Source organism: Carex rostrata, chromosome 32, assembly GCF_964058835.1.
Source record: "Carex rostrata chromosome 32, lpCarRost1.2, whole genome shotgun sequence".
NCBI lineage: Eukaryota > Viridiplantae > Streptophyta > Magnoliopsida > Poales > Cyperaceae > Carex > Carex rostrata.
In genome coordinates, this window is record NC_135949.1 from 805,657 (window position 1) to 823,603 (window position 17,947).

General features: G+C 33.5%; 1 protein-coding gene across 1 annotated transcript; it reads right to left on the bottom strand.

Moving 5' to 3' along the window:
- Window positions 1-1,623: 1,623 nt before the first annotated feature.
- Window positions 1,624-11,922, bottom strand: LUH (LEUNIG-like protein). The gene is made up of 17 exons (XM_078296929.1): window positions 11,506-11,922; window positions 11,276-11,373; window positions 10,355-10,464; window positions 9,602-9,885; window positions 8,487-8,562; window positions 8,274-8,388; window positions 7,981-8,030; window positions 6,897-7,193; window positions 5,897-6,016; window positions 5,017-5,223; window positions 4,815-4,944; window positions 4,609-4,715; window positions 4,245-4,394; window positions 3,482-3,637; window positions 3,269-3,385; window positions 2,824-3,021; window positions 1,624-1,955 (listed from the first exon to the last, which is right to left on the bottom strand). The coding sequence occupies exons 1-17, from the start codon at window positions 11,535-11,537 to the stop codon at window positions 1,809-1,811; spliced, it is 2,394 nt and encodes a 797-aa protein (XP_078153055.1). The 5' UTR covers window positions 11,538-11,922; the 3' UTR covers window positions 1,624-1,808.
- Window positions 11,923-17,947: the final 6,025 nt, after the last annotated feature.

Below are 17,947 nucleotides of genomic sequence, written 5' to 3' on the forward strand. Positions count from 1 at the left end.
GTAATTGGATCCCTCCTCTTGTATATTAGCTACTTGAAATTTAAAAAAGAAAGAAAGAAATAGGGATGGATTTAGAATTTTTGTCGGAGAAGCAAGAAAATTGTCAATTGGACTTAAATAGTTAATTGTGTTCAAACTCATTAGCTAATTGAGTATAAATTTAAAAAAATATCTTAATTTTAACTCTAAATTTAACCCAAATTACAAATCAAAATTTCATAAAGAGACAAAAAATACCAGAAAAAAAAATTGATCCGGACCTATAAATTTTCATAAATATTTAAAATTCAAAAAGAACAACTGAGTCTTAGTGGATCCATCTCTGGGCAAAGGCAGCATCAATGATCAATGCCTAAAATTCAAGTGCAATTGACGTCAAAACGACAACTATTTATAATTGACAATAAATACAATTATAATTACTAATAAAATAATAATAATTGGGGGATGTGGATTAGAAACAACTAATTCACATCCCCCATTTGTTATTATTTTATTGGTAATTGTAATTGTATTCGAGGAAGTCTTAGAAAGTTGGAAGCTGTTACAAGAAAATTTCTCTTTCTCATATAATTATATTCAAAGAAGTCAGAACGATATGGCTGATAAGTTAGCAAAGATTGAGAGGCTTAACAGATGGGAATATGGAATCACTCAGGATAGAAAGAGCTAGTGTGATGATTTCATTTTCTATGATGTAATAACGGTTTCTGATAACAAAAAAATAAAAATAATAACAAAAAAAAGGTGACTAGATGTTATACAGTAATGAAAAGAGATAACTCGAAAAGTATTTCATTAATACAATGATTTCTTTATAATATATAACGACTTGATTAAGAAGAATGAAATTTGTATTTATTTGATTTTTATTGAAAGCCCATAGGCAAGAATGAACTTATTTGATCATGTAACTAGAAAGAACTGAGGAGATGGCAACACGTCAGCTGCCAGATCATTGGTCTGTTGCTTCTTCTGATTATAACAACAATCTTAATTAATTGTTGTTGCCCATCGTCTCCAGTTAATTTTGCTAGTTGCTGTCCATTTCTAATACTTGCGGCCCGTTTGTCAGTCCCTTCCCTTGGCTTTTTCTTTGCTAATGCCTTCTGTAATGATTAATGAATGGGTCAGGTGAGGTCGCAGTTGACCAGTTGGCATTATCTGTTGAGTGCTGATTAATTCCGACAAGCTGGGGCCCGGTCTGCAGTGTCTCTATTTGCTTAAATGCCTGACACCTTTTATTTTATGCTAGCCATTCCCCAAATTGAAATCAGCTCTTGACAATCACACACAAAGGAAGGAGATTCATATTTTTCTACAACTAATCTGAATTGATTTTTATATAATGCTCAATACTATAAGATACCGATTTTAATTGGTCTTCTCTTCTCAGTTCTCAGTAAAATTATTAAACAGGAAATCCATATTGTACCAATAAAATTGAAAATCTGTAATTACATAATGCTCATTACAGGACTCGCTTCCTTTCTTCTTTAATTTCTCAGAGAAAATCACGTTTCATATATAAAGCAGTGAATATGTTACAACTCATAATAATAACTAAAATATATAACTATATATGAGACAGATTCAATATAGCAAAAAGAAAAGAAAATAAAATAAAATAAAATAAAATGCCAGTCTTTAGGGCATCATATAAACTCTAAAAGTATCCTATTACAGATAACAATCAAATAGGTTCTCTTTTTATTAGCAAGTTCCTGACTCCATAAAAGCTAGACTGTCATCTTTTTTTCTAATTAAACAACTAAGTTACCCTACCCTTTTCCTGACAAGAGAACTTGTTACTTCCATAATTTCACTGAGTTGTCATGGCTCGCTGATGCGACCATGCCTGTGTTGGGTGACTGCGCTAGTGCTGCGATCAAACCTTCATGAGCCGCATGCACTGTCATTGTCTGGTTCTTTACCATGTTCCATAGTTCAAATGTCTGCAAAAATTTTAAATAATTTTACGTCATGTGATTTCCATTTTATCCTTTGATAAACATCCAAGATAGCTTTACTACATGAAGGTTTTGTTAACAATGAAGCTAGACAATGTTAAGGTCAAGGTTCGTTCAACAGAACTAAGTTCTATTAATTTATTATTCCATTAAATATTTTTGAGATGAATTATTCTCAACAAAAGGCCCTTTTGCTATATTTATTTAATGGATATTATTTGTTTCTAATGTTGGTTTGTTCTTAGTCTTGAACTCTTTCTTCACTAGCTTGAAATTTTTTTTTGATCCATTTCTTATCTTTTTCTTCTTCTATTTCATGAATCTACTTTCTCGCATTCTTGTCATTTGTACATTTCAATACTCTTTTTCAGAAATTTCATGAAAGATTTTAGCTTGGTGACCCATTTGAAAATAGGTGGAATTGAGATGAAATTGACTCCAAGATAGTTAAATAACTTGTTGCCTATTACTCTTAACCCAAACATTTTAATATGGAGAACATGTTAAACCGTAATTTTCAATAGTAAAAAATTCTGAAAAACAGTGATATTCAAAATTTCTAAAAAAATAGTAAAAAAATTTCAAAAAATGTAAAATTTGGTCTCCAAGCACATTTTAATATGGAGAACATGTTGAGCGCTTCAAATCGACTGTTGAACTTTGAAATCGCAAAATATGACTTGTTTGAACTTAGGTCGAAGAGAGAGAGGGGTGTATGTAAGCATTTTTTTATCTTTCATGAGAGCTGGGGGCACTAGATGTTGATGGTTGATGTTATGATGTAACTCTTAATTTTTATTTAATAAAATACCTTGGCAGCATCTGCCAAGATTTTCAAAGAGAGAGAGATGACCTGATAGCCTCCAATGACCAAGAGGTTAGCATAGGTGGGATGAAACACGCAAGAGTGAAACTTGTTTCCGTTGGAGCTCAGCTCATGAACGCACTCTCCACTCTTTATTGACCAAACCTTCACACAGTCCTGGCTGACCGAAGCCAGGAATTCTCCACTGTTATCCCAACAAACTGAGTGCACTTCTGTAGTATGGCCCTGCAATTATAAAAATAAAAAATAAAATAACTGCATGATATTTTTATATTGTCTAAATTCTGGGCTACTAGGGATACTGTGTGATGAAATGTGATTAAATTTGAATGTCACATGAAAAGAAAATGTCATGATTAAATAGGGAACAAGTAGATACGATGAATTTATGTAAATTTTTTTGTCTGGTATCACCTTAAGCCAAACTGGTTGGTTAATAAAATGATTATTTAAAATAAAACATACAAATTACCTGTAAAGTGTGCAAATTCCTGTCTGACTCAACATCAAATACCGATACAATATTTTCTGCTGCAGCTGCCAGAAGTTGCCCTATGCTAGGTTGGAACCTGACCTGGGCCGTACCACCCTGGCATTTTATTAAGAAAACCAAATGATATATTAAATAATCATTCCTTGACAGTTTGACATCCTAGGTAGAAAAGAAAATTATTGTTCTACTAACCTTGGAGACACGAGTACATGAGAGCTGACTAACGCTCCAATAACGAATCTCACCATTGCCGTCACATGAGCACAAGAGATCAGTTTTCTTTGGATGGAAGTCCAGTGATGTCACATGAGATGTATGCCCAGTGTACGTGTGCAAACAGAATCCAGGCTACAAATGGAAATCAGTTAGTTCCCAAATTAGAAATCAAATACAACATAATACTTTCTAAAAATTTATACCGTAGGGATAACTTGTAGAGAGATCAGCCTTTTCCATCATCTAGGAGAAGTGCTTAGAGATTGTATAAGATCTGAGAACTGTTCTTACAGATTGGCCTATTCGGCAAGTGTGGAAAAGGGGAATAGAGTGAAATAGAGGTTCTATTCCTGCCGAACAAGAAAAGAATTGAGTGGAGTTGTGAAAATGGGAAAGTGGAATTGGGTTTGAACTTTTGCGGTCAAAGCCCTGCTTTTTACACTTTGGTCCCTCTATGAGCCAATTCTCTATTCAAGGATGGCGGAATAGAGGAATTGGCATTTTCCAAGATATGTAATTGGCTCATTTACCAATACTCTTCCATTATTTCACTCTTCCACCACCAACCAAACAGGGCCGGAATAGTATGAAATAGAAGTCTATTCCAAATTCCACCTTTCCTCTATTCTTTCACTATTCACATGTTGCCGAACGGGCTCAATGAGAATAGTATGGTATCAAATCTCCAACATTGTACCCAAAGTTCTAAATTAAGAGAAAAAAATGTCACTAGGAATACCTCAGCAGCATTCCAGAGCTTGACGGTACGATCAAAGGAAGAGGTGGCTAACTGAGTGGAGTTGGGCCTGAAACGCACATCTGTGATTATAACACCATGGTCTTCTGGTGTGCTCTGTGTTTGCAATGTGTCCATGTTCCAAATTATTGCCTACATAACCATTAACAACAGATTAGCTTAATATTTGCTCAATTATTCTACTAACAAAAGTACAATAACCATTATAGGTTTAAATATGTATGGAAGCTGTCTATAACAATGTTGATTACTATCATGTAGCCTTAAACTTATATCTCATAGAGAAGACAGATACCATGCATAATCTAGGTACAAGAATCTTAAAGCTAAGAGAAATGTGTCATACCTTTTTCTCATGGCCAGCACTGGCCAAGTACTTCCCATCAGAGGAGAAGTGACAGCACACAAGCTTATTGCTTGTAGGAAAGGCTCGTACTTCATTAAATGTAAAACCTGAGAGAAAAGAAGAAGAAGAAAAAAAAATTTACTGGCAACTGTTGAATGCCCCACAAAAGATGTGTTGTATAAAGAAACAAAGGGTCAAGTATGTACCCTTAGTAGTTGGATTATGATCAGTTTTTAGAGCCGCAAAGATGTCCCTCGGGTCCCCATCATCATTCGATAAAAAAGACTCTACATTATCATCCAACGATCCCACGTCGCCAAAGTGCTCCAAATCATCCTGCCATTTGCATATATTAGAACTGAGTGAGAGAGAGAGAGAGAGAGGAGTTGATTTGTTTTGTTTTCTTACAATCTGGTTTGAAGAGGAAGCAAGTCCAGTGCCGTCAGCGCCACCATACATCACAAGACTCTTCGACATGCTATTCACATGGTGCAAGTTTCCAGTAGTATGTGTAGATGGGGTTGACGGTGGTGAGTTGGTTGGGGGACCCACTGTGTTTCCTGTCCCCGTACTATTTGCAGGTCCAGAGGATGTGTGCTTTCTCTTTCTGTTATTCTACCAGATTGTAATAAAGAAAAAAAATCATGAAATACAAAATAAACTGGTCTCTACCAAACATTTCAATATATTAATATTAGAGTAAGGTTATGGTACTATGCATAGCACGGATTGGTCCATACTATGGATGAATATCTTCACTTTCGAAATTCAAATAGTCGATCTGAACAGTTCAACGTGATCATCATATGAAAATAGAGTTGCAGACTAAATTTTACATTTTTTTTAGAATGCGTTTACTATTTTTTAGATAGGTAGAAAATCACTACTTTTTTTTAGATCAAGTGATTTTCTACCTTTCTAAAACAATTGTAAAAAAAATTGTTAAAAATGTAACATTTGATCTACAAGTACATTTTTATATGGAGATCATGTTGAACGGTTCAGATCGACTACTTCAACTTTGAAAACGAAGATATTGATCCATAGTACGGACCAATCCACGCTATGCGTAGTACCATAGCCTCACTCATTTATTAATATTAACATGTTTTATGAATAACGAGCTAGTCAAGCCTCAGCAGTAAGCATATCCATAGTTAACTACAATATCTTTTCCTTTGATTTTTTTGGTTCGGTTTCTGAACTGGAGCTTTGTTGAGGGCTCTACTTAGTCAATGCAAGTATGCAACCAGAGTTGTGCATGGAAATTAGGGATGCAAAAGAATACCTGCTGCAATTGCTGCTGTTGTTGCTGTTGTTGCTGCTGCTGCTGCTGTTGTTGTTGCTGCTGGAGCTGCTCCTGGTTTTGTTGGGATGAAGACTGTTGTTGCATCTGTGCAACCTTCAACTGTATTTAGATTAAAAAACACCAAGGAAGACAACAGGTTATATGCTTAGCAAAGGATACTGTTACTTCACAAGTTTTCTGAGAGCTTTCCGTTGTTCAGTCTTTCAAGATGTTTTTTCCTATTTTCTTGCAGGAGATGCACAAAATCACTATTTTATACACGTATAGAAAAACTATTATCACTATGTTAAGCAAGCCTGAACAAAAATGATATCTAGACAGCCTCAATCATGACGGATGATTAAAAAAATTCAAGGGACCAACTCTCAAGTTGCATAAAAGTAAAGCGGTCTGATTTCATTTTTGTTCATTATTCTTTCATTTTCTTGGCCACATCATGCTTGGATATCTTTGAAAAAAGAAAACCAAAAACCCTTTCTGGTAGTTCGACCAAGGCACCTCTAAGCATGAACTGGCTCTAGCTTCAATTAAATAATATAACACCAAAAGAGCAAAACAAATTAAAATTAGAGGTTTCAAATGCCTCCATTTTTTGTGCCTCCATCATGCCTCCATTTTTAAAACTTGAATAACTCAAAATTTAAAATTTAAATATCAAAATAGAACCATTAGATATGACCTACATCATTTTCTCTATGCACATGTAAAAGATTATGACATTTCAACTTTGTTTTTATTGTTATCAATGGCTTGCAAAAAAGACACTGATGTGGATAATATCTAGACGTTGATTTTTCAACTTATTGATTCACATTAAAACAAAACCAAAAAGTGATAGTTTTGTAAGTGCATATTGAAAAAATAACATAGATCACATCTAACGGTTTTATGTTGGCTAAATTTTTTTAAAATTAAAAAATGGAGGCATTTGAACCCTCTTAAAATTAATAAAAACAAATTACAAAAGGAAAAGACTGACCTTCATGAGATACTCATTCTGGTCCTGGCGCACTGTGTTGGGCGAACCAATACGCGCCTCAGATCCAGCGGGTTGACCATCCTTCCCATTCAACCCGCCTCGGGCTAACCCGGCAAACCTCCTCGGATCCATGTCTCCAAAACTGGAGGAGTTGCTCATGCCTCCTCCCTGAGCTGCCTGAGCCTGAGCTATTAGCTGCTGCTGTTGCTGTGGCGACATCAGCTGGAACTGAGAGTGAGTTGATAGAAAAGGCTTTTGCATCTGCGGGTTTAGATTTGGGCGAAGGTTGTCTATTCCCTGTTGAATGATATAAAATGATTGATCAGTGGAGTGAGGCTATGGTACTATGCATAACGCAGATTGGTCCCTACTATGGATCAATATCTCAGTTTTCAAAGTCCAAACAGTCGATCTAAACCGTTCAACATGATCTCCATATGAAAATGTACATGTAGATCAAATTTTACATATTTTTTACTATTTTTTTAGTTAGGTATAAAATCACTTGATCTAAAAAATTCTACGCCATTCAAAAGTGGTGATTTTCTACCTATCTTAAGAAATAGTAAAATAAATTCTAAAAAAATGTAAAATTTCGTCTACAAGTACATTTTAATATGAAGATCATGTTGAACAGATCATATCGACTATTTAAGCTTTGAAAACGAAGATATTGATTCATAGTACAAACAAATACGGCACTCATCCTTTGCCACTGACCATCAAAACAATACGGCACTCATGTTGAACTGGGACTATTTAAGCTTTGAAAATGAAGATATTTATCAGTGTACTACTTGGGTAACAATTTAGGTAAAATTTAGCTGCTATTTTGGTATTATGTAAAGATTGAGTCTCAATTGGTATGTGAAAGCCCAGTTAGTAAATGAATAACATTAAATAGGGAAAATATTGAATCAATCAAAATGAACTGAATGGAGGTGTAAGATGATACCCTGGGGTATTCCAAAACAGAGTGGTTCATGCCAGTAGTTGTTTTATACAAATTTGACAACAAAAAATACACTGGTATATTGTTCAGCCATCCCTTTCATTTATTAAGAGAATATAATACGACACTCACAGTAAGCGGCCATCCCTTCAATGGAAGCCCACTGACACCTTGGTTGAGCCCTGTTGAGATCAAAACAATGTTAAAATTAATTGAAAGATGAATAATGGAAAGAAACAGCTCAGTGTGACCCTTTGGTTATGGGAACAACACCAGGAAATGTTATAAATGAAATGAGAAAAATGCAGAATCAATTCTAAAAAGCACAAAAATTATTTCATCTACCATGAAAGCCAAACTCAAGAAAAACAGAAACCACATTAATGCAGCAAGGAGAAATACTGAGATATCAGATTTTTACATACCAGCACCGGCTAATCCAGTTTTTGACTGAATAATGCTCTGACCATAAATGGATGTGGGGTCCATAGGCAATGACCTTTGTGCCACACCCAAGTTGTTGGCTTCATTCTTCATATCCTGGTCAAGTCATTTCCATGTCATGCAATTATCAAACAAGAAAAAACAGTATATGAGCAAAACAAGAAAAACACAAAAGAAAGAAAGAAAGAAGGTACCATGTTTTGTTGATTCCTTTGTTGGAGTTGTTGTAAGGTAGTTGACATGTTATTTGGGTTGCCTTGGACCAGCTGCCTGTTGCACAAAATTTTAATAGTTATAAACATAGAATTATCCAAAAAAAAGGAACTACAAACAAAATTTCCCAGCTTTAGGAGGAACTCAATTGATCATTTCTGCCAATTAAAATTCCACTGGATTGCCTTTTTGTAAGACATGTTAACTCATTTTTTTAAATCTTATCTTGGGAATGGTAACAATATTATTACCCCCAGAAAAAAACACATTTACCCCTACCAAACAAGATAATGCCAACATATGCATAGCTAGATTAGTTTCATCAAAATAACCATATTTTTTATCTTCCCTTGAACTACTATTTCCTTCATTATTCGGATTATAAACGGGAGTTTGGAAACCTTTTGAAGGAAATTACAGTTACTGTTCCCTAGTTGGGTGCTTGGTATGTTCATATTTTGCTAGCTACATGTAATCGCACCTCAGATTTGTTAAAACTTCCAAAACCCATGTTTAAACCACCTATTTATTTATTTATTTTTCTGATAACATGTTTAAACCACCTAGTTCACACTATAGGCTCCTCTTGTGGCTCAATATTCCCCACGTAAAAGACTAATATGCCACCTCACTAAAAGAAAAATGGAAAAAAAAAAAAAAGGAATTCGGCTAACAAAATCAAAAACAAAAAAAAGACAAATTTCAATCAAGACCTTTTGCCATAAACAAAAACACCCTCTATTTTTGGTCTATCTGCAAACAACACAAACTAAAACTAAGGTAAAGTCAAGAAATTACCAAGTCACCCTCACAATTATTCTTGTCAATCCAAAGACTAGTTCACGTATACTACCAATCCACTTTATTCCTAATGTTGTATAAGAAAAGATGGAGAAACCACTGGAGTTTCGGGGTCAAATCTTTTAATATTTTATGGAACAGCTTACCATTTACTAAACAAATTTATTAACATTTAATGTCAGGTTTTATTTGCAATAACCATTTTAATCATTTCCAAATCATATTAACAAGACATGATGATGAAAATTATTATTATGGGTCAATTAACAACCCATTAAATCCCTGTTTCTCTTACCCAGCCTGGCTACTAGCAGCCGATTTAAAAAGAGCCATGCGACTATCAAGTGACCCGTCAGAATCCATCGGGTTGGGGTGCTTCATCCTTTCCTCGTACATTTTGGCAGCTAAAACACTGGCTGTTGAGGGGCCCAAGATGCTGTCAGAATTTATGCCACTTATAGGCCCATTAAGGGAATGGTGGCCCGAATTGCTTCTCTGCAACTGGGCTCTCTGCTGTATCAGCTGCAGCTGCTGCATCTGTAGCTGTTGCTGGTGCTCTCTTGCCTTCATTTGTTGTGCCTGTAAAGTAATAGTGGAACAAAAATTAGTTAGAGGGCCTTTAGTTTTATTTTATTTACTGGTACTAACTAATGACTCAAGTTCTACTCCTTTATATCCTCCCTGTAAATAAAACTAAAGGAGCAAGAATTTCTCACATTTTCAACCCTACATGTTCTGAGATCACTACGGATAAAACCAAACAGTAGAGTAAGTAACTAGGTACTTTCAAAACTATTTAAACAGCACCAAACAATACCCACTCTACTATTATATTCAGTCGATATTTATTTTGGAATAGCATACCTTCCTTGATCATATTGCCTCTTATACCTTATCAAAGTCTGAAGTTGTAGCCTTCTTGTCATATTTTCTGACAGTATTTTGACAATTTTCTTACTTTGAGATTGGTTTTTCTCATAAAAAGGTCACTAGACCGGTATAAGCTAGTTATACAGCAGAGTAGTGAAAGCTTGGAAGTATAAAATACCTCTAAATAAGCCGCGGCAACCTCAGAATGCTTGTCATTGGTACGAGCAATAAATATGTCCCAAAAAACTGACCACCACTCAAAAAGAAACCCTCCCGGGGCATCAATTGCTGCATTAACCGCAATTTTTCATTAGCATCATATTCCAAAATGTACTATACTATTTAAATATCTTGCTAAAATCTAATTCTCTCAGTGGCACCATGTAATATTCTAGATATTCATGTAAAATTAGTAAATTGCCAGAAAATGTAACCTGGGAATTTTGCACAAATATAAGAGATGAGATGTATAAAAAATAACAAAGTCTCATAAACAGTTACAAGTTTAAAGATTAGATAAAAAAAAATGGAATACACACGATGCCCTATTCTGTCTGTGTTAAATGTGTTACCTCTACTAATTTAGCTGCTAAATACTTCCCTAAAAGAACCGAATACCATGAAAGGTAGGAAGATATCAGAAAAGATGTACCAACAAGGCCAAAACAGTATATACAATGTAAAAAAGGGTACCCAGTTTGGTATTCTCTAGTGGCAGAAACATCTTTAGCCATGCATTTTTTTTTTCGTTCTCCTTGTACAAAATCATTACCTCTAAGATAAATTTTTAATATATGGCAGAGTGGCAGTGTCCATTGTCATGTTAAATATAGAAAATGCAAAAAAAGTTGGAGATAGTACTGGTCCATTTTTTCAAACCAATTTTGTGATGAATTTTTCATCACGCAATCAATAATACTGTCACCTAAAAATAAGAACAAAACCCAACACCTTTAGACAAAATTAAGAAAAAGAATATTAAGGACCACTTTACTTGTATATATTGTTAATACAACAAATTTGGGAAACTTCCTACTTTTAGAAAAACTAAAAGAAATTAGAAACATAATAAAATTATGAAAATAAAATATGCATTTACCTACTGGATCAGCCGCAACCTTGCCTTCAGCCATGAAAGCCTTAGCTGTTGTTTGCAAATTTCTCTTCAACAAATAGTCGTAGATATAAACATCCAACCTACAATCCCACAAAAAAAAAAAAAACAATAAAACCAATTATACAATGAACTAAAAAGACATAATTGTTCAGTACAAAATCAGAAGGCATTGAATAAACAATAGAGAAATAGTAAAATTGAGTATGACTAACATTTTATCCGCTTCCCAATTGTTCTGCGCCATGCTTTCCTCAAATTGAAAGCTTGTCAAGATATTGTTTTGGTAGCACTATTCAAACAGCTTGGTTGGTGAAGAACTAAACAAGGGAAAGAAAGAGACTTTGAATTTAGCGCATAGGAGGAAGAAACAGATCCCACATTGTAGATCTTATACTTGTCTAAAATTCATAAGCGACATTGGGAAATTCAGAACAAATTGAGTTGAGACATTGGATTCACATGCCCAAATTAGTAAAAGAGGTGACTTTGAGAAAATAGATTGCTTGTCTACCAAGGAAGTTTATCGGTTGCAAGTCGAGAATAGAAAGAGCGAGAGAGGAGAGCTTAATGGTGAAACAGAGAAGAGAAGAGGAAAGAGCGAGTGATGAGGTGCTTAGTCTCACCGCCTTGGAGCTGAGAGATAATAGAAAGAGAAAGAAGAAACGGAAAAGGACACAGTTTTCTCTCTTCTAGCTGCACCTGGACCATAAACTTTAGCGTACGCCGCCATTGAAGATGTAATCCTTTGACCAAACTATATTAATAAATAATTCAAGTATTAACGGCAAACATATATATATATATATACATAGGCTGTGGCTAATTTGCTGCCGGTGGTGCTGTCACTGTTTTTTCTATTTTTTAATGTTCAAATGACAAATCTAAACCGTTAGATGTTTAATCTATATTATAATCTACTTGGAGACCAAATTTTACATTTTTTGGAATTTTTTTACTATTTATTAAGCTGGTTTGAAAACCGCTGATTTCAATGCTGCAGAAATTTACTAAAATCAGCGGTTTTCAAACCAGCTTAATAAATAGTAAAAAAATTCCAAAAAATGTAAAATTTGGTCTCCAAGTAGATTATAATATAGATTAAACATCTAACGGTTTAGATTTGTCATTTGAATATAAAAAAATAGAAAAAACTATGGCAGCACCTCCGGCTAAATATAACTTGCTTTTTTTTATCATAGAAGAGTTATTTTTAAGTACCTCCACTCTTTTTTATTTTTCTCTTTTTAAACATATCTATAAGAGTTCTATACTACTATGAAGTGCTTTAGTTGGAGCAGTGTTACAAGTTAATTGACGTTAATGATTGACCAATAAAGTACATATTAATTATTGACAGTAAATATAGTATTTCAAAATTGACCACATGAAATTAGAATGACAAAAATATCACCTACAACTTTGAAAAAATAATTACTAATTATAATAAATAACTTTTTTTTAACATTTTCAAGATGATAAATGTCTTAGATGCAATTTTTTAAAATTATTATTGTGGTATTATGTACAATCCGGATTAGATACTACTCTATATCTTATTGTTTATTTTCAATTTTAATAATTTATATACTTAAAAATTAACTTTATATAATATTACTGAGTATCATATTGGAAACAAGAAAATAATTATAACCAATCATTTGTGTTTGACAATTGAAGTAAAGCCACGACGAAGTAAATCACTTTAAATATTGAGTGTTTAGTAGTAGTAAACTAAAGTAGATGAAATAATTTGAATAAATAATTAAAATGTACTCGTTTATTATAGTAGTAAATAAATTACTGACAATAAAAATGTCAAAGTTAAAAAAAAATATAATTTAATTTACTCTGCCTATATAAGCGCTTTAACTGTATTCCATCTTGTATATATATGCTATAAATACTTTCCTACACTAAAATATCTTGAAACGCTTATTCAATTACCGTTACTTCACTGGTCAAACACACGCAAAAAAAGCTCGTGGCTCGATCGTGACTCGTGATTGACTCGTTCGCTAACGGTTTGTTCGTTACTGAACCGAGCTATTAACGAATTCAAACTAGGACCTAGCTTGCTCGCCAGCTCGCTACCTAGCTCGGTTATTCATCAATTTATTAATTTGTATGAATTTATGTACATTTTATACTGTCTAGCTCCATCCAACTCGGTCCAGCTCGGTTTAGCTCGATCCAAAAAAATTGTAGAATTTTTTTTTCTTCTTAAAACAAGATCCAACTAGACCCAGCGAGTCAGCTCGCGACCTAACTTGAACTGGCTTATCACAATTTCAAGCTAAAATTTTAGCTTGAATACCCTAAGTCCAGCTCACTCGATTATAGCTCGGTTCAGAATTAACAAGCTGAGCTAAAAACTAGTCGTAGCCACCTCTTTGACACCCCTAGTCAAACACGCAAAAATGTTCACAAATCACAATTAATGCATAGAACGGGTGTAAGAAACAGTTGTGAACAGATAAAGACCAGGCTGGATATAGTTAACCGGAAAGAATTAAAAAAATAAATAAAGTGATCGAATTGATAGCGATGGCTCGGATACAAAGCAAGAACCGCAAGCAGCTAATATATTTTATATAGCTCGTAGACCCCTAGGTAGCTTGGAGATAGGTTTTCTATGTACTTCAAGGTGTATACATTTGTGTGTCGGGTCAATCACAACGTAAATTCATGTACTTGTGTTATTAATTGTTTACCACTTTTATTCGGGAGCGAAAAGTATTTGGTGGATATCCAATAAATTCAGTTTAATTCATATTAATAATTGAATGTGAAATTTAAATTATAAATTGTCCTGTGAATTTAAACGAGCATGCAAATTTTAACACTATTAAACGGTTGATTGCGGATAAATGCAAGCACTTGTGTCATGCTGCAGTAACTACGCTATATGTTGATTGTTTAGTATTTTTGTCCGAAAGCAGAGTATCCAATAGATATCAGACCAAATTCAGTTTGATGTCTGATATGAACTTATTCACATTGATTGTGTACATAATTAAAATTATAAACTGCCTAGCAAAATAAATGAGTGTGCGAATTTCGACACCTATTGAACAGTACAGACCGGATAAGAGCTGACCCGTTTGATTTAACGCTGCAATCCTAAATTGGCCGTCGGATTCTGTAATGTGGACCCCTCTGAATAAAGCATAAAAATCTGGGAATGTGGGACCCATTCATAAAATAGACGTAAGCTGATTTTTTTTTTCAAATATATATATACACATTACTGTTTTGTTAAAGAGTAAATAATATATATATATAGAGTTAGGCTGGGTGCTATGGATAGCATAGTGGCCTCTATGCTACGGTTCAATATTCGAGTTTTCAAAATCCAAACGGTCGATCCGAACCGTTCATCTTATTCTTCATATTAATATCTGCTTGGAGACCAAATTTTACATTTTTCTGAATTTTTTTACTATTTATTAAGTATTTTACAAAATTGTTGATCCAACGGTGGCTGCACAAAACAGTAAAACCGTTGGATTAGCGATTTTCAAAGTGGCTTAATAAATAGTAAAAAAATTCAGAAAATTATAAAATTTGGTCTCCAAGCAGATATTAATATGGAGAATAAGATGAACGGTTCGGATCGACCGTTTGGATTTTAAAAAGTAAAATATTGAGCCGTAGCATAGAGGCCACTATGCTATCCATAGCACCCAGCCTAACTCTATATATATATATATATATATATATTGAAGTTATAATACATGAATGTTGCAATGCATTAGCAATCTGTCACGTGTGCATACGCTGTTTTTTTCTCCATTTGGTGGCTAAACTTGTTATTGAACAAAAGATTATTAATTTTTGTGAAACTGTACTTTTTACCAAATGCTTTGTCCTTTGTTGCATTAGAAAATGTAATAGATAATAGATTCAATTGTGTATTTCTCTTCCTCTTTTATATTGTTTCTTTATGGGTCCATGGACCATGGTATCCTCATATATATTTATTTTATATATATAATATATAATAAAGTGTTTGATAGGTTTGCAAGGAGTCAACTTGGTTGACCAATTATCAATGGCACCTGTGGCTGTGAGGACCGTTTCAGAAAAATATAAAAATAAATAAATGGGTCAGATAAATTTGCCTACAAGTCCCTAAGTTATCTACAAAATAGTAAGCAAAATCTCTACTTTGTTATTATGTATACCAATAGGGTTGGTAACATGATTATTAATCATTGAGAGTTGAGAGAAACTTTTATTTTTATACTTAATTTATTATTTAGTTTTTTATGCTCATACCTTGTGCAATAAAAGCAACACAAGAAGAAAATAATGATTTAGTTACAATGAGATAAAAAATAATCCTCAAAACAAAACAATTAATGCGCCTCAAAAGAAAATATTTACAATGCAAAAAAAAAAATACATAACCAGAATTTAACAATATGTTCTTTTTTAGAAAATTGTTGGAGAGAATTGTGATGTTAATTATCACTAAACTTTAAAATTTTCAACGTATTATATTTAATTGAGAGCAATTATTATATTACAAATATATTTTCATTTATCTCATTGCAATATATTATTTGTATATTTCTTTCTTAATTAGATGTGATGTGCATTCATTGTGAAATATAAGAAAGGGAATCTAAAGACAAATTGGATATAAAGAGATAAAAGTTTCTCTCAAACTCTCTATAATCAAAATCCGGCCATTTTTATTAATGCCTCCAAAAAAAAAAGAAATTTTAAAATTATTTTCGTGTTTGGTTTTTTTTTTCAAAACTGCCCCGACCGCTGGGCCCACAGGCAGCCCAAAACGCCAAGCAGCCCCCTACAGAGGCGGGCCACACCCCTACCAGACCGCCCCTTGCAGGGGCAGGCCACACCTCTAGCAGACTGCCTGGGCCAGGGGCAGTCCACTAGGGACCAGACCGCCTGTGGTCCAGGCGGTCTTTTATTTTTCTTTTTTTTAGAGAGATCTTAATATTTTGACTTAAATAATTTTATGAAGAAATTTTTTTATTGTTTAGAGTGTATGCCAAAAAATAAGACATTTGGTATATTTATGCAGTGATGTCATAACTCTTTATAACTTTGATTTGGTTTGTCAGTTGGCTATCACAAGTTTAAAGATAATACTAATTAAGGATTTGGCCTTAATTCAAAAAATTTCAAGCTCTAACAGCCTTTTGATCTTCTTCTCTTTATTTCTGGTACTAAAATAGTAGTTTAGAGCTACTAAAATATGAACAAACCTCAAATTAGATCTCTGTCCATGCACAATGCACCCTAGACTAACATCTGGTATGGTACCAAGTCCAAACTTAGCAGCCAAGCACTAAACAAAAGCCACTGGTATAGTGCAATGCACTAAAAACATCAAATTTGACCTCTTTTGATAAATCAGCAAGTCTAGACTGATACAGGAATCAAACTGCAAAAGTGATTAAACCAGCATGTAGAGCATTCAAAAATATACAGAATTGATACAATTTCAATTTATTTTGATTTTTCTACAATTAGTTATGAATTTCCAAAGTTTGGCTTTTGAAAAAACATTAAACAACCATAACTTTGACTAGGAAAGTCGAATTTGCGCATATGACCACTTTTCGGAAAGGGGGAGATGAGATAGATCCAAATATCACCCTGGGCATTCAAAGAATCAGAATTTCAAAAAAAATTCATCTAGTGCCTCAAAAATTCAGTTTAAGTTTTCGTTTGACGGTAGCCGTACAACGATCGGTATTTTGTTTAGTCAAAGCCTAAGATTATTCAAGAATTATTCATATAATTATTTTAAAATGCATTTACTATTTATTGTGTTCGTTTGCTTATCTCCGAGCAAATGGTATATGTTGACAATAATCAAATAATCCAATTATTCTCTAAAAAAAAAAAAAGAAGTTGACATCATTGAGGCAATCTAACTATATTTCCTTGTGTATATTTGAATAAAATAAATTATTAATAATCAATTCCTTAATTAATGTTATATTTAGATTTGTGATATCCAACTGACAAACCAAAATCAAAGTTATAAAGAGTTACGACATCACTACATAAATATACCAAATATCTTATTTTTTGGCATACACTCTAAACAAGGAAATTTTACTTCATAAAATTATTTAAGTCAAAATATTAAGATCTCTCTTAAGAAAATAAAAAATAAAAAGAGGACTGCCTGGACCACAGGTGGTGGGGGCGGACTACTTAGTGTTTTGGGCTGCCCGTGGGCCCAGCGGTCGGGACAGTTTTGAAAAAAAATTAACCACAGAAGCAATTTTAAAATTTTATTTTTTTGGAGGATATTAATAAAAATGGCCGATCAAAATCTTGCTCTCAAAATATCACCATCCTTGCCAAAGGATCTACTGTGTTAATATTTTGTTAGATTTGAAGAGCATCAAAAAATATTCTTGCATTATTATTTGAATTTTTCTACGGAACTTTTAAAGATATATCCAAGTTTGTATGTTAGGGGGTATTTTTTTTTTCATTAAAAAGTTCCGGTATATCTCATCATTTTTCAAATATTATTTTTGAAAGTTGAATATGTCTCTATAAAGAGAAGAGAATCACGTCTCTGCGGTAAGCTATGGGGATATAATATGAGCTATTCGATGTTTGGATGATTCAAAAATAGCACTAATTCATTATTATTTATTT